The sequence below is a fragment of the Gorilla gorilla genome, chromosome X, assembly GCF_029281585.2.
Source record: "Gorilla gorilla gorilla isolate KB3781 chromosome X, NHGRI_mGorGor1-v2.1_pri, whole genome shotgun sequence".
Lineage (NCBI taxonomy): Eukaryota > Metazoa > Chordata > Mammalia > Primates > Hominidae > Gorilla > Gorilla gorilla.
The window spans coordinates 90,341,579-90,359,592 of record NC_073247.2 but is presented as its reverse complement, the minus strand read 5'-3'; the positions used below and the strand labels follow the sequence as shown (position 1 = coordinate 90,359,592).

General features: G+C 38.2%; 1 protein-coding gene across 1 annotated transcript; it reads left to right on the top strand.

Annotated features, from left to right (window-relative positions):
- The first annotated feature begins 675 nt into the window (after window positions 1-675).
- RTL3 (retrotransposon Gag like 3) lies at window positions 676-4,115 on the top strand. Its single transcript, XM_055376069.2, has 2 exons — window positions 676-929; window positions 1,537-4,115. The coding sequence occupies exon 2, from the start codon at window positions 2,146-2,148 to the stop codon at window positions 3,190-3,192; it is 1,047 nt and encodes a 348-aa protein (XP_055232044.1). The 5' UTR covers window positions 676-929; window positions 1,537-2,145; the 3' UTR covers window positions 3,193-4,115.
- The last annotated feature ends 13,899 nt before the right edge of the window (window positions 4,116-18,014 follow it).

The following is an 18,014-nucleotide window of genomic DNA, read 5'->3' as shown; positions in this document are numbered from 1 at the left end:
AACTGACCATTTGTAAAGGAGACATGGGACTGTGGTTGACATGATGCGTGATTTGAAATGGCCAAATGCAGACCTCAACCCCACTCCTTACTTGGATAAAAATAGTTGCCCCTAAGCCTTGCCTAAAATGGCCACGTAGCCCATACCCAAGGCATAACTGTGATCTGGCATGAGAAGAGAAAGTGAGATTCTGAGCAGGGTTACTTCCCAAGAGGCCAGTCTTTAGTGAATGTCCTGAGTGCTACCTGGAGCACCTGATCAGTTCAGGGAAGCATGAGATCCTTGGTCCAGGACATTCAGAAAGAGCCAGGGACTCTGTAAGACTGCTATAAGTACCCACCAACACAATTGGTCTCCCTGACATTTGTACCCTTTTATACCTTTTCTAGATCTGTCCGTGGTAAATTTTCCAAGAAAACATTGCAAGGAAAAACCCTAGGGACTGAATAGGTAGTAAGCAAGGGAAGGGGCTGAGGGTTTGCAGGCTGTTCCCTGAGTGAGAAGTAAACAAATGGCCCAATTTGGACAGAGTAAGAGTAGGTTACATGAGACAGACATAAAAAATCACATCCCAAACCACTGTGGTCATTCAAAAATGTTTGCAACTTTTCACAAGGGCAGTGGTATTACTCACAATTTCCTGGCCAAATATTCATTAAAGTAACCAAGGACTGAGTACATGAAGCTGCTTCACATCAGCACAGCATCCTACTTTCCTTGCAGCTCTGAACTGTGAGGTACTGTCAAAAAACTCTTCCACACTTTAAAAAGCTATGTTACAGAGGAGAGTTGGAATGTGTTCTGGGAGTGGGTGTGTTTGCTTGAGTTCAGTGTGTGCAGAAAAGGCAAGCCTCCACAGCCATTTACACATTTCCCTCCTCAGCGATGGGTACACAGACAGCCAAGCTCCTGGACTAAGTCTCTGAATGGTAAAGTACATTTATAAAGATTATTTTCTTAACTATTTTGAGGCATTTTATAAATAATATGCATGTGTCTGCTGAGGGCATATATATATATATTTAGTCGACTTTTGCTTGTTTTCTCCTGAGGCTGGTCTTGTGTGGTTACTTATGTGGTATGATTTCTGAGGTGTCAGAAAGAGCTCCCTCCTACTTCCTACCACCCTAGTCACCCAAAAATATCTCTTGGGCTGGCCCACCGCAGAGCCTAAAATTCCCACATTGCTCAAACATTTGATTTAGTCACTGAAAGCAGCTGTTAAAATCCAAATGTTACGTTGGGATATTAGGCAGATATTCAAGATTAAAGACTATATAAAACAGAAAATAATATTAAAAAGTTGCTTTTGATATAATGTTAAGTTTCAAAGGATAACTGCAAAATGACATGCGCAGTTTGGGACAGATGCTGTTCTTAAAATGTCGTGGAGTCAGATCCAGCATATATACCCCAGCTCATGAACATAAGCCTATGGTAAAAGAAACCCAGCATTGTTGGGCAGATTTTGTTTTGATTTATGTTGAATGTGTGCTTTCCACAGTTTCTGATCCTCAGCTCCCACTCTCTTCGCAGTGTATCTGACACTTCCCCTTACTGAGCTCCGGAGGCTCCTTCTTGCCGAGCTCCGGAGGCTCCCAGTGACCTCTTGATAATCAGCCTTGGCGGGGCCCAAATACCACCCCTTGGAAAACTCACTGAGCCTGACATCTGCCTGTAAGCAGCTTTCAGGAAAGATCTCACAAACACCCACCCAATCTCTCTTGGTAGCAAATTGTCAAATCATACCCATTTCCTCAAAAGATGGTGGAGGACTTAGCAGCCTCCTATATTGTTCTGAAATTGGAGAATGAAATTCGGCAGGCTCAAGTGCAGCGGCTGATGGAAGAAAATGCTGCTCTCCGGGCCCAGATCCCAGAGGTTCAGAAGTCCCAAGCAGCCAAGGAGGATGATCTACTCCAAAAGTCCTCAGAGGCCAAGGAGCCCCAGAAGCTCCCAGAGCACATGAATCCCCCAGCAGCCTAGGAGGCCCAAAAGACCCCAGAGTTCAAGGAACCCCAGAAGCCACCAGAGCCACAGGATCTTCTACCCTGGGAACCCCCAGCAGCCTGGGAGCTCCAGGAGGCCCCAGCAGCCCCAGAGTCCCTGGCGCCTCCAGCAACCCAGGAGTCCCAGAAACCTCCAATGGCCCATGAGATCCCAACAGTCTTGGAGGGCCAGGGGCCTGCAAACACCCAGGATGCCACATCAGCCCAAGAGCCCGAGAATTCAGAACCCCAGGATCCCCCAAATATTGAGAAGCCCCAGGAGGCACCAGAATGCCAGGAAACTGCAGCACAGCTAGAGTTCCTTGAGCTTCCACCTCCCCAGGAGCCTCTGGAGCCTTCAAATGCCCAGGAATTCCTAGAACTCTCAGCAGCCCAGGAGTCCCTGGAGGGTCTAATAGTTGTGGAGACATCAGCAGCTTCAGAGTTTCCACAGGCCCCTATTGGGTTAGAGGCTACAGATTTCCCCCTGCAATACACTTTAACCTTCAGTGGAGATTCCCAGAAGCTTCCTGAGTTCCTGGTTCAGCTATATAGTTACATGAGAGTCAGAGGGCACCTGTATCCCACTGAAGCAGCCCTGGTGAGCTTTGTTGGCAATTGCTTCTCAGGTAGGGCAGGATGGTGGTTCCAGCTTTTACTGGATATCCAAAGCCCTTTACTGGAGCAATGTGAAAATTTCATACCTGTGCTCCAGGATACTTTTGATAATCCAGAAAACATGAAAGATGCCAACCAGTGCATCCATCAGCTCTGCCAAGGGGAGGGTCATGTAACAACCCACTTCCACCTCATTGCTCAAGAGCTGAACTGGGATGAAAGCACTCTCTGGATCCAATTTCAAGAAGGTCTTGCCAGTTCTATACGAGATGAACTGTCTCACACAAGCCCAGCCACCAACCTATCTGATCTCATCACTCAGTGCATCAGCCTAGAAGAGAAGCCTGATCCCAATCCATTAGGGAAAAGCTCCTCTGCAGAGGGAGATGGACCTGAGAGTCCACCAGCTGAAAACCAACCTATGCAGGCTGCAATCAACTGCCCACACATCAGTGAAGCTGAATGGGTCTGTCGGCGCAAAGGCCACTTATGCCTCTACTGTGGTTATCCTGGTCATTTTGCCAGAGATTGCCCTGTCAAGCCTCATCAAGCCCTGCAGGCAGGAAACATCCAGGCCTGCCAGTAAGGGGGACCCCAGGTGGGCCAATCTACAAATATGCGTCCTCCTCTCTTCCAATATCCATGTCTCATACACTATGGCTTACTGTTGAAATCCGACTGGGAAGACGACAATTCTTTGAGCAAGCAATGGTAGATTCAGGCTCCTACAGAAACAGCATTGATCATACTGTGGTTCTTCGAGAGAAGCTGCCCATCCACAGTAATATCTTCCCTCTGATGCTGGAAACTGTCGATGGCCGTCCACTTATTAATGGACCCATAACTAAGGAAACATCACCTGTCCAAGTTCAAATTGGAAACCATGTTGAAGAGCTCCAGTTTGACATTATTCATGCACCATGATACCCTCTGATTATTGGAATCCATTGGCTTGAGACACATGACCCAAACATAGAATGGAGTACCCGCACTGTGTCCTTTCTATCATGTTTTTGTCACTACAATTGCTTCAGGCACAGGTGGAATAGAAGAAATCGTGATGAAATAATTGCTGGGTAGATCCTGTGTCCTAGTGACTGTTCCTGGCAACCTGTCTTCTGTTACCTCAGCTGTCATCAGCGTTTGCTGCTCCCTGAATCTTCTACTGAACCTCTTGCTATGTACTAAGGCTACCTGTACAACGACTCTGCCTCTTAGATGATAGACTGAACCTGATGACTTTGAGCTGCTTTTTTTTTTTCACTAACTCTGCATGCCTCTATCTCAGAACTCTGCATCCTGCGGAACTGTTTTAATTACAATTATACTAACAATACACATGAGAATAGATATTAGAAACTAATAATGAAAAAGCATAGCTGTTAAACTGACTTGATTTTTTTCTTATCAATATTTTCTATATCAGAAAAATGGCAACATCTTTTACATAAAGAAAATAAGTTTGTAAGTGATATTTCTTAAAAGAATCAATAAATATTAGCAATTTCTACTTGTGTTTGAGTTATTTCTTGGCTTAGCTAGAGGAAGAGATAACGAACCAGTAAATTGGGAGGGAGAGAGGGAATTAGAAAATGTTCAATGTTTAGGGAGGCTCCTAAACATTCCGGGTGTAGTGATAGGTCTGCAGATGATGGAGAAATGATGTAGAGGGTAAGATGGAGAGAGTAGGGAATGGTTAGGGCCGAAAGTGAGAGTAGGGAATGGTTAGGGCTGAAAGTGAGTGAGGTATGGAGGGATTAGGGGAAAGGTAGAGGTAAGATTGAGAAGAGGGTTTGGAGGAGATTGGGAGGAGGTTGAAGAGGGTTTAGAGGAGGGTTGGGGTGCTGAGAGGTAGACTCTCCAGGTGAGGTGTGAGGAGTGGTCGAAGCAGAACCTAATGCTTTTCCTCTGTGTTTTCAGCTTTCCCTTAGGAGCCTCTCTCATTGAGGCTGCTAAAAGCGGACTCTTTCCCTCATTTAGACAAATGTAGACAAAATATCAAATAAATGATTATAACCCTAGAAGGTAATAGGGAAGGGGCTTACCATTCATTGGACCACTAATATGTTCAGCTACAATGTCAGACATTTAACACACATTAATCATCTCATTACTCCTCAGAACAATCCAGTGAAGTAGTTTGCTCCTGTTTTAGCAATGAGCAAACAGAATCCAAGCAAGGCTAATTCACTTGCCCAAAGCCACACAGCTAGTAAGTGATGAAGACCTGTTTGGCCTACAAAGCCTTTGCCCTTTCCCCTACAGCATGCCAACCTCCCTAATGCAGTGGTAAGAGCCAAACAAAATTATGGCAGCAGAGACCTAAGTGGGTCCCTTAAGTTTTCCCCTAAAACTGAGGGGAAAACTCAAAACAAAAACTTCTAAAGAGTTTGGCTAATAGTTCCATGTCCTATGCTTTGGTAGTACTTGCACTTCCCTGGTTCTCTTATTCTACTGCTAACCCTGTCATCACCCACCAAACTCCCTTTTTCATTTCTTGGAAATTTTTCTTTTGTATACCTAATGTCTCAGACCTCTTTCAGATTCCAAGGTGTTTTTAATGAGAGTTGGGAGTCCAGAACAGTTATCTACAGGACCTGTACATTACATAGCAGCACCACCCCTTGGACTGTCTACCTAGCCACTTCCATAACCCATCCAAATCCTCTGCAGCCTTAAATTCCACCTCTCCTAGTCCTCACTGGTCTTCCCTTCCTTTCCTGAACAGTCAAATGTACTTCGGCACTACAATTGCTTTGTGATACGTAGGGGATCTTTCCCTAGGTATATGTCCTGTATTCCCCCCCTTCCACCCACACACATACATACTTAGCTTGGGTGAAGGAACAGAATGATCTACATCCCTACCCTGGACAGTTAAGTGTAACACAGTGTCTTACACATAAAAAGTTTGACATAGTGACTGATTCAATGACATTTTATTATCAGAGAAAGGGGCTTATTTGTATACTATATACAGGCCCTTCTTGCATTTTCTCCTACTCAGTTGCTCATCTTTATTCCTAAAACCAAACACTATTCGTCAATGTGGAATTAAAGAGAGAGAAAAAAAACTTCAAGCAACCATAAAGAAAAAATGCCTCTTATTGGTCAAATTACCCTGGACCTAGGAAGATCAACTGTGCTTGGTTTCCCTGGGACTGAGAAGAGTCATGGGACATAGGGCTTTCTGCACCAAAACTGGGACAGTGCTAGACAAACTGAGATGGTTGGTCAACCTACCTGGACTCTACATTTTTCTATCTGGCTACAGAGGCTTATTTAATTAGAGTACAATTCTTTATTTTACTAACGGGAATAATTATCTAATCACAGAATCACAGATGCTGTATGTTGAAAAAGACTCAATAAGCTCTCGTCTTAATTTTACAGATTAATGAGCTGAGGACCAGAGAAAGGAAAGTCACTTAACAAAGCTCAGTGTACCCCTACCTATTGTTTTTAAATCCTTTGCTCTCTTTTCACCGTGATCCACAATTCTAACCCAAGAGTTAAAAATCAAGTCTGCGGCTACCATTCAGTCAGGTACTGTGGACAGTATTTAAAGTATAACATGAGAGGTTTAAATGTGGTCAAGAACAAAAAAATTAGCAGGCGTTACACAGCTAGCATAGATAGCCAAATGCTAAGTTATGTGATGGCAACAAATATACTAAACTGAAACATATCAGCTAATGAGACTAATAAAAATTTCCATTTAGTGAGCACTTGCTCTTTGCCAGATATTGTGTTGGGCCATTTAGGTCTTTTCAACTGTCTGCAAAGTAGATATTGTTAGCCCCATTATACAAATCAAATGATTGAAGTCCACTGAAGTGAGGTTACTTGCCAGAGGTCACACTGCTAGGAATTGATGAATTCTAAAAACAAACTCTGATCTGTCTCATTCCAAAGCTGGAGTGTCATCCAACGTACCACACTGCTTCTCAGTATGAACGACCTTTACTCTATTAACCACCTTAATAATATTGATTCACTGGACATGAGTGCTAGTACCCTAGAAAAGATTTTAATTTATTAAATTAATCATTACTTTACTCACTCAACAAGCATTTATGGAATGCCTTCTATGCATCAGAGACAGGCAGGAGAGAAGAGGAGGGCAAAGAGAGAGACAGAAAAGGAAAAATATAACTAAAGCATGACTCATTGTTTTTGCTCTGACCACAATTTAAAAGGGGAAGCCATTGGGTAGTGCAGCACTGTGACATACAAAGGAGAGAACACTAATTCTGCTTGAACTGAAGTGGTGCCTTTTGAGCTGGTTCCTGGAGAAACCTCATTGGAAGCAAGAGGAAAGGCAGGGCTTCCTAGGTTTAGTATGGTGCAAACGAAAAATCAAGCTGGAGGGAAAAAGCAAGGTGTCTTCAGAAATGATAGTTCTGTGTCACTGGAGAGTAAAGATGTGTGTGTGTGTGTGTGTATGTGTGTGTGTATGTGTGTGTGTGTGTAGGGTGGAGGTGGGGAGATGAAGCTTTAGGTTAAAGACATTATCGATCTATTAATAGCTAAGGAGTTTAAACTTTATCCTGTGAGTGATTTAGACTAAGATATTTGTTTTTCTTTCTTTTTTCTGTTGTAGATATGATTGTATTTTTCTCTCCTGCTATGAAATACTGCATACTTATTTCAACAAATTTATATGTATCAGGACTTTATAACATAAAAATTGAAGGTTGGCCCCTTTCTCTTTCCCCATCTCACAAACTCAGAGTAGGAAAGAAACATGATTAGTTTGTATTTTAATAATTTTATAAGAATATCGAAAATGATAAAAAAGTGTGCCTATTCTTTTTATCTTCTTAGATTTGATGAAGTTGAGTTCAAACCATCAAAAGCAAAATATTAAAAGTAAATTAAGCTCAACTTTCATCAAGTATTTATTTTGAGGGCTTACTGTAAGCAAGGCACTGAAGTACACATAAACATATGCAGGACAACATTCCTACCATCAATGATTTTACAATCTAGTAATGGACAAAGGATCATGAATAATAAGAAACTACCATTTCATTTGGGCCTCATCAGTTTCAAACATTTTAAAGAGTCTCTAAATGAAGTTGTTTTTAAAAAATAAATATTTTGTAATATTTGGCACAGATGAAAACAGTCCCCTCTTTAGCTAACTTTTCTAAGTTGACACTTTAAGAAGAAAATGATGTCTATGTATTTTTGTACTCTCCCTTTCTGGTTTGCTTTTTTAAACAAATGTTTTGTAGTTTATGATATTAAAGTGTGCCTGGAATATTTATGGTCAGTCTGTAGAAGGATTTACATGTGTTTCAGTTCATAAAGTACCTGTATAAGTCTGTTTTTAAAAGGTTTTGTAGGAATAGATAATTTTTTAAATTCTTAATGCAGTAAATTTTGATATCTAACATTCTACAAGATATCAAATATTGAATGACAAGAACAATATAGGGATAAAAGTACTAGGGATCAAGAGATTAAGATTAAACTCCTAGGTTTGCCACTTACTAGCTGTACAACCTACTTCATTTAATAAATGAGGCTAATAATATTTGCTTTCTCTACCCAGCAAAGTTCACAAAAGCATCAAATGAGAAAACTCATGATAAAAAGCAGTTTGAAAATTGACAATGCTGTATAAATAAGAGATATCATTATAATAACCGATCTTTGTTAAAGTGACCACAAGCATCTTGAAAATACCAAAATGCCTGTTTAAATTTATTTCAACTCCACAGAAATCTATACCTAGTAAATACCTCCTATATGTCAGGTACTCTTTATTGTCAATCAAAGCAAGATTCAATTAGGATTTATATAATTATCATATTGAGTAGTTTTTTAGTATTCCTACAGTCAAAGCCCTGGCACATATAACAGCAGTCTCCCAGAATACTTTACGATCTAAAATGCCAATTTCTTATTGGGGCATGGCAACTAGATGTTAACTTACTCTAATTGGTCTGAACTTGTTGTGTTTTTTTTTAATCTATTTAGCACAACATAGAGAAACATGTCAGCACAGACTAATTTGTGTGTTCCCATCAATAAAAATAACTTTAAAAATTAAAACTCACAGTTATCTTTTTCACTTATAGTTTTCTAAGTAAAAATAATTGAAAGTTAAAAGGTCAAACCATACTGGCCTCTAAATAAATCACAATGTCTGCAGGGAACAATTGCCATCATCATTTGACATGACTAACAGGATCTCACCTCGGTTATTATTTTGCCTCAAAGCAATTCAGATGTGTGAGAAAGTTTGGTGAAGGGTTTTAGTCTCGAGAATGTGGAACATATTCAAACTAGGTCTGTAGAGAAGTGGGGGAGGGTAACAAATGCCAACAGTAGTCAACTAAATGCATTTGACTTGGCTCAAATGTACTATTATGTATTCCAATACAGATGAAAATGGAATACGGCACAGAAACAGAACGGCCATGTGTGCACAAGACATCTGGCAACCTAAATTTCACTTAAGTAAAAGAAAGCATGAAATTTTGTAACCACAAAGAGCAGAATGTCTGAAATGCTATAGCTCAGTTCACTGCTTTTCTTAGTCTTTCACATTGCATTTTTCCTGTCAGTTACACCACAGATACCACATAATAGTCTGCAAGTGAATCAACTGCACTACCAGTGAAGTTCTGATTATTAGAAGAAAAGCTGGCTGAAGACCAGTAAATTAAAGGAATTCCCAAACAGCTGAATACCAAATATTATCCTTAAAGTTTCTAATTAAAAATTGCAATAAGAAGCATTTCTCCTCACTGATTTTCCATAAGGGGGAAAAAGAGTGGGTCAGAAAGCCTTACACTCATTTAATAACTGTGAACAGCCTTTTTTGAACAATAAAGATACTATTTTACAGAGGAAGAATGGACAGACAGACAAGAGCTAAGTAACTTTAATCAGACTACATGATGAAGTCCAGTGAAGAGCAGAGGAACAATCAGGATTCCTAGATTTTAGTTTTAGTTTTTAACTTGCCCTATGACCTTGGATTAGTTAATTGATCTCTTTTCTGAAGCTCAGTTTCTTTACAGGAAAACTTATGATAGTAATGTCCATGCTGTTTACCTTTATAAAATATTGCAGAGAATAATTTATTCAGTGAACATTTGTTAAATTCCAATTATATGTCAGACACTGGGATAAGCTCAAATGAGATAACAAATATGAAAACAGCAACCCCAGATATAAGTGAGAATATTATTATTGCTCTAAAGGCTACCTAACACTCCAAAGGAATGTAGCTTTTGCAGAGAGAATAAATAAACCGAGACTTCAATATGACATTTCCTTTTGTATTTTGTATTCTAAGAAATTTTGATTATTACCTCATAGCTGTCTAACCTATAAAAATTAACAGAATTACATAAGACTTTTTTCCTCCCTACCAGATGTGCAAGCTCTCAGGTTGGTTATCATTTAAAAGAACGCAGACATGTACACTGCATAGCAACTATCATTGTTACTACTAGGTCTGTTCAGTCTTTTTTTTTTTTTTTTTTTTTTGCATACTCATAAATAAGAGAAAAGGGACCTAACAGGTAGTGAGCACCTATTGTTGGCCACACTCTGCTGGGTAATTTACCTGTAAAATCTCATTTAATCCTAACAAACATTTAGCATGGTATATATTATTCTTCCAATTTTATAGATCCAGAAGCTCAGTCTTAGGGACATGAAAGTCACTCAAGAAGGACTGGTGAAATCCTAAGACAAACTCAGGTTTGTCTCTCTCAAATCCTATGGTTTTCCTAGCTCTTACAAAGAATACTGGAGCTGGAATGGCCTATGTTTACAGATAGAAACACTGCAATCCAAAGAAGTCAGATTCTCCACACAGGCCACACAGCAAGTTAGTGGCAGAACCAAACCTAGAATGCATGTCTTTTGTTTTCCGGTCTAAAGTATTTTCCCATTAAATTTCACTAAATTAATATTGTGTCAACTTAAACATATTAACCAAATATAAATAAGAAGTTAAGTAGTATTATCCTTAAAGTTTCTAATTAAAAATTGTTTTGCACAGAAACAAAACTTAAAAGGAAAACACAATTTTTATATATAAACCAAATTTAAAAGGAAAACAATATTTGATATATGAATGAAGTTTTTCATTTTTATTTATATTTCAGTTCAGCTAGTAGTTTCCTGCTTTTCTTTGTGTATATATATATATATATTTTTTTTTTCAATAAGGTTTTGGGGAACAGGTGGTGTTTGCTTACATGAATAAGTTCTTTAGTTGTGATTTCTGAGATTTTGGTGCACCCATCACCCAAACAGTGTACACTGTGCCCAGTGGGTAGTCTTTTATCCTTCACCACCCTCTCACCCTTCCCCCTGAGTCCCCAAAGTCTATTGTGTCATTCTTATGCATTTGTGTCCTCATAGCTTAGATCGCACTTGTAACTGAGAACATACGATGTTTGGTTTTCCATTCCTGAGTTACTTCACTTACAATAATGGTCTCCAACTCCATCAGGTTGCTGTGAATGTCATTGTTTCATTCTTTTTTATGGCTGAGTAGTATTCCATGGCGCACACACACACACACATAGATAGATAGATAGATAGATAGATAGATAGATAGATAGATAGATAGATAGATAGATAGATAGATAATCACATTTTTTTAACCACTTGTTGATTGATGGGCATTTGAACTGGTTCTATATTTTTGCAATTGCAAATTGTGCTGCTACAAACATGCATGTGCAAGTGTATTTTTCATATAATAACTTATTTTCCTCTGGTTAGATACCCAGCAATGGGATTGCTGGTTCAAATTGTAGGTCTACATTTTGTTCTTTAAAGAATCTCCATACAGTTTTCCATACTGGTTGCACTAGTTTACATTCCCACTAGCAATGCAAAAGTGTTCCCTTTTCACCACATCCATGCCAACATCTATTAATTTTTTTATTTTTAAAATATGCCCATGCATCCGGGAGGATAGTGATATTGCACTGTGGTTTTCATTTGCATTTCCCTGATCATTAGTGATGTTGAGCACTTTTTCATGTTTGTTGGCCATTTGTATATCTTCTTTTGAGAATTTTCTGTTCATGCCCTTAATCCACTTTTTGATGGAATTGTTTTTTTTCTTGCTGATTTGTTTGAGTTCCTTGTTTATTCTGGATATTAGTCCTTTGTTGGATGCATAGTTTGTGAAGTTTTTCTTTTTCTGTGCGTTGTCTGTTTACTCTGCTGATTATTTCTTTTGCCGGGCAGAAGCTTTTTAGTTTAAATCCGATATATTTATCTTTGTTTTTGTTGCATTTGCATTTGGGTTCTTGGTCATGAAGTCCTGCCTAAGCCAATGTCTAGAAGGGTTTTGCCAATGTTATCTTCCAGAATTTTTATGGTTTCAGGTCTTAGATTTAAGTCTTTGATTCATCTTGAGTTGATTTTTGTATAAGGTGAGAGATGAGGATCCAGTTTCATTCTCCTACATGTGGCTTGCCAATTATCCCAGCACCATTTGTTGAATAGGGTGTCCTTTCCCCACTTTATGTTTTTGTTTGCTTTGTCAAAGATCAGTTGGCTATAATTATTTGGCTTCATCTCTGGGCTATTTGTTCCATTCCTTAGGTCTATATGCCCAACTTATACCAGTACCATGCTCTTTTGGTAACTATGGTCTTATAATATAGTTTGATATCTCCAGCTTAATTTTTTTGCTTAGTCTTGTTTGACTATGCAGACTCTTTTTTGGTATCTTATCAATTTGGGGATTGTTTTTTCTAGTTCTATGAATAATGATGGGGGTATTTTGATGGGAATTGCATTGAATGTGTAGATTGCTTTTAGCAGTGTGGTTATTTTCACAATATTGATTCTAACCATCCATGAGCATGTTCTGTGTTTCCATTTGTTTGTGTCATATATGATTTATTGCAGGAGTATTTTGTAGTTTTCTTTATAGAGGTCTTTCACCTCTTTGGTTTCACATATTCCTAAGGTTTTGTTGTTGTCGTTGTTGTTTGCAGCTATCATAAAAGGGGTTGAGTTCTTGATTCGATTCTCAGCTTGGTCATTGTTGGTGTATAGCAGGGCTACTGATTTATTTATATTAATTTTGTGTCCTGAAATTTTGTTGAATTCATTTACCAGTTCTAGGAGGTTTTTGGAGGAGTCTTTAGGGTTTTCTAGGTATACAATCATGTCATCAGCAAACAGCAATAATGTGACTTCCTCTTTACCAATTTGGATGCCCTTATTTCTTTCTCTTGTCCGATTGCTCTGTCTAGAACTGCCAGTATTACATTGAATAGAAGTGGTGAAAGTGGGCATCCTTGTCTTTTTCCATTTCTCAGGAAGAAAGCTTTCCATTTTTCTCCATTCAGTATAATGTTGACTGTGGGTCTGTCATAGATGGCTTTTATTACCTTAAGGTATGTCCCTTCTATGCTAATTTTGCTGAGGGTTTTAATCATAAAAAAATGCAGGATTTTGCCAAATACTTTTTCTGCATCTATTGAGATGATCATGTGATTTTTGTTTTTAATTCTGTTAATGTGATATATCACATTTACTGACATAAATGTTAAACCATCTCTGCATCACTGTTATGAAACCCACTTAATAATGGTGGGATTATCGTTTTGCTGTGCTGTTGAATTCAGTTAGCTAGTATTTTGCTGAGGATGTTTGCATCTATATTCATCAGGGATATTGTTCTGTAGGTTTCTTTCTTGGTTATGTAGTTTCCTGGTTTGGGTATTAGAGTGATACTGGTTTCATAGAATGACTTAGGAAGGATTTCCTCTTCCTCTATCTTTTGGAATAGTGTCAATAGGATTGGCACAAATTCTTCTTTGAATGTCTGAGAGAATTCAGCTGTGAATCTATCTGGTCCTCGACTTTTTTTCCCTGTTGGTAACTTTTTAATTACCATTTCAATCTCGCTGCTTGTCATTGGTCTGTTCAGAGTTTCTACTTCTTCCTGGTTTAATCTAGGAGGGTTGTATATTTCCAGGAATTTATTCTTCTACTATAGGTTTTCTGGTTTATGCACATGAAGGTGGTCATAGTAGCCTTGAATGATCTTTTGTATTTCTGTGGTATTGGTTGTAATATCACCTGTTTCATTTCTAATTGAGTTTATTCAGATCCTCTCTTTTTTTCTTGGTTAATCTCTCTAATGTTGTCTCAATTTTATCTTTTCAAAGAACTAACTTTTGTTTCATTTATCTTTTGTATTTTTTTTGTTCAATTTCATTTAGTTCTGCTCTGATCTTTGTTATTTCTTTTCTTTGGCTGGGTTTGGGTTTGTTTGTTCTTGTTTCTCTAGTTCCTTGAGGTGTGACCTTAGATTGTCTATTTGTGCTCTTTCCGACTTTTTGATGTAGACATTTAATGCTATGAACTTTCTTCTTAGCACTGCCCTTGCTGTATCCCAGAGGTTTTAATAGCTTTTTCACTATTATGGTTCAGTTCAAATAATTTTTTAATTTCCATCTTGATTTCATTGTTGACCCAACAATCATTGAGGAGCAGGTTATTTAAGTTCCATATATTTGCATGGTTTTGAGAGTTACTTTTGAAGTTGATTTCCAATTTTATTCCATTGTGATCTGAGAGAGTACTTGACATAATTTTGATTTTCTTATATTTATTGAGACTTGTTTTATAACCTATCATATGGTCAATCTTGAAGAATGGTCAATGTGTTGATGAATAGAATGTATATTCTGCAGTTGTTGGGTAGAATATTCTGTAAATATTTTTGAGTCCATTTGTTCTAGGGTATAATTTAAGTCTATTGTTTGTTTGTTGACTTTCTGTCTTGATGACCTGTCCAATGCTGTCAGGGGAGTATTGAAGTCCCCCATTATTATTGTGTTGCTATCTCATTTCTTAGGTCTAGTAGTAATTGTTTGATAAATTTGTGAGTTCTAGTGTTAGGTGCATATATATATATATATACATATATATATATATATATATATATATACACACACACACACACACACGATTGTGATTTTTTCTCTTGGACTAGTCTTTTTATTATTATATAATATCCCTGTTTGTTTTTTATTACTGCTGTTGCTTTAAAGTTTCTTTGGTCTGATGTAAGAATAGCTATTCCTGCTCACTTTTGGTGTCCATTTTCACAGAATATCTTTTTCCACTCCCTTAACATAGGTTTGTATGAGTCCTTATGTGTCAGGTGAGGAAGACAGCAGATACTTATTTGCTGAATTCTTATCCATTATGCCATTCTGCATCTTTTAAGTAGGGCATTTAGTTCATTTACATTCAATGTTAGTATTGAAATGTGAGGTACTATTCTATTCATTGTGCTAGTTGTTATCTGAGTACCTTTTTTTTTTATTGTGTGGTGTTATAGGTCCTGTGAGATTTATGCTTTAAAAAGATTCTGTTTTGGTGTATTTTGAGGATTTTTTTCAAGATTTAGATCTCCTTTTAGGAGTTCTTGTAGAACTGGCTTGGAAGTGGCAAATCCTCTCAGGACTTATTTCTCTGAAAAAGACTATCTTTCCTTCATTTATGAAGCTTCATTTCACTGGATACAAAATTATTGGCTGATTATTGTTTTCTTTAAGGAGGCAAAAGGTAGGACCCAAATCCCTTCTTGCTTGTAGGGTTTGTGCTGAGCAATCTACTGATAAACTAATAGGTGTTCTTTTATAGGTTATTTGATACTTTTGCCTCACAGCTCTTAGGACGCTTTTCTTTGTCTTCGCTTTAGATAATCTGATGACTATGTGCCTAGGAGATGATCTTTTATGGGATAAACTTTCCAGGTGTTCTTTCAGCTTCTTATATTTGAATGTCTAGATATCTAGCAAAGCTGGGGAAATTTTCCTTGATTACTCCCTTAAATATGTTTTCCAAACTTTTAGATTTCTCTTCTTCCATGGGAACACCAATTATTCTCAGGTTTGATCATTTAACATAATCCCAAACTTCTTGGAGGCTTTGTTTACTTATTTTTTATTCTTTTTTCTTTGTCTTTGTTGGATTGGGTTAATTCAAAAGCCTTGTTTTTGAGCTCTGAAGTTCTTTCTTCTACTTGTTCAATTCTATTGTTCAGACCTTCCAGTGCATTTTGCATTTCTCTAAGTGTGTCCTTCATTTCGAGAAGTTGTAATTGCTTTTTATTTATCTATTTCACTGGAGATTTTTCCATTCATATCCTTTTATTCATATCCAATTTATTTCTTTAAATTGAACTTTACCTTTCTCTGGTGCCTCCTTGATTAGCATAATTGACCTTCTGAACTCTTTTTCTGGCAATTCAGGGATTTCGTCTTAGTTTGGATCAATTGCTGGTAAGCTAGTGTGATTTTTTTGAGGGTGTTAAAGAACCTTATTTTGTCATCACATTACCACAATTAACAGAAATCTTTTTTTGTTTCCTTCTCATTTGGGTAGACTATGTCAAAGGAAAGATCTAGTGCTCAAGGGCTGATGTTCAGGTTATTTTGTCCCACAGGGTGCTCCCTTGATGTGGTTCTCTCCTCTTTTCCCTTGATGTGGTTCTCTCCTCACTACAGTGTGGCTTCCTAAGAGCCACACTGTAGTGATTATTATTTCTTTTCTTGATCTAGGCACCCAGTGGGGCTACCAGGTTCTGGGCTGGTACTGGGGAGTGTCTGTAAAGGGTCCTGAGACGTGATCTGTCTTCAGGTCTTTCAGCCATGGATACCAACACCTGCTCCAGTGGAGGTAGCAAGGGAGTGAAGTGACTCTGTGAGGGTCTTTGGTTGTATTTTTATTAAGTGCACTGGTTTTATATTGGTTGGCCTCTAGCCAGGATGTGGCACTTTCAAGAGTGCATGAACTATGGTAGTATAGGTACCAGGTGGTGGGCAGGCCGTAGAGCTTCCAAAAGATTATGTCCTTTGTCTTCAGCTACCAGGTAGGAAGAGTAAGACAATCAGGTATGGGAAGGTTAGGCATGTCTGAGCTCAGATTCTCCCTGGGTGGGGCTTGCTGTGGCTGCTGTGGGGGATGGGAGTGTGGCTCCCAGGCTAATGGAGTTGTGTTCCCAGGGGGACTATGGCTGCCTCTGCTGTGTCACACAGGTCACCAGGGAAGTAGGGGAAAGCTAGCAGCCACAGGCCTCATCCAGCTCCCATGCAGCCCACAGCCTGAAAGGCCAATCTCACTCCCACCATGCCCACCCCCACCAGTACACTGAGTTTATTTCCAGGCTGCCAGTGAGCAGGGCTGAGAACTTGCTCCAGGCTACAAGCCTTCCAGCTGAGAAAGCAAGCAGACTCACAGTTCCTCAGCTGTCCCACAGAGCCTGCAGCAGCAATCCACCTCCTTCAAAGGGTCTGTGGATTCTCTCAGCTTTCCTGGTATTTCCTGCAGTAGTTCTTGGAGCAAAGTTCACAATGTGAGTCTCCACATGCTACTGGATTTGTCTGAGTGGGAGCTACAAGTTAGTCCTGCCTCCTACCCGCCATTTGTTTCCTCTTCTGCCTTTCTTAAAAGGTTTTATAAACTGATTTATTAGTTTTTTAAGAGAAATTGCATTGTCAAAAAATGCAATTTAAAGACATGCCACACAACATGGTCTGCCAATTAGACATAAAAGACAACTATACTACATCCAACAACAATAGAATACACATTCTTCAAGCAAACATAGAACATTCTCCAGAATAAACCATATGCTACGTCATAAAATATGAAACAATAAATTTAAAAATATTGAAATCATAATTCATGTGTTTTCTGGCCATAATAAAATGAAATTAGAAATCAATAAGAGAAGAAAATTAGGAAATTTCATAAACATGTGGAAATTAACATTCTCCTAAATAATCAATGCATCAAGAAGAAATCAAAAGGGAAATTAGAAAACTCTTTCAGGTGAAGAAAATGTAATACATATCGTAACAAAACTTAAGAGATGCAACAAAAATAGTCATTAGAGAGAAATTTATGGCTGGGATAGCTTATATTATTTTTAAAAGGTCTCAAACCAATAAACTAACTTTCTGCCTTAAAAAACAAATCAAAGAAATACAAACTAAACTCTAGCAGGCAGAAGGAAGGACACAACAATTAGAGCAGAAATTAATTAACATAGAACAGAAAAACAATAGAGAAAATTAATAAATCCAAAATTTGGTTATTTGAAAAGATCAAATTAGCGATCTTTTAAATAGACTGAACAAGAAAAAAGAACACTCAAATAATTAAAATCTGGAATGAAAGGGGGCATTACTATTGACTTTATAGCAATAAAAAGTATTGTAGGAGAATGAAAAATTGCATGCCAATGATTAGATAACCTAGATGAAAAGCACAAATTCCTAGAAAGACATAAACTACTGGAACAGATTCAAGAAGATATTAAAAATCTGAATAGATTTCTACTGTAACAAGCAGAGAGGTTGAATTGTGAATTTTAAAACTTACCAC

Coding starts and splice junctions, on each gene's coding strand:
- RTL3 (XM_055376069.2), top strand. CDS start 2,146: ATGGCCCATGAGATCCCAACAGTCTTGGAGGGCCAGGGGCCTGCAAAC.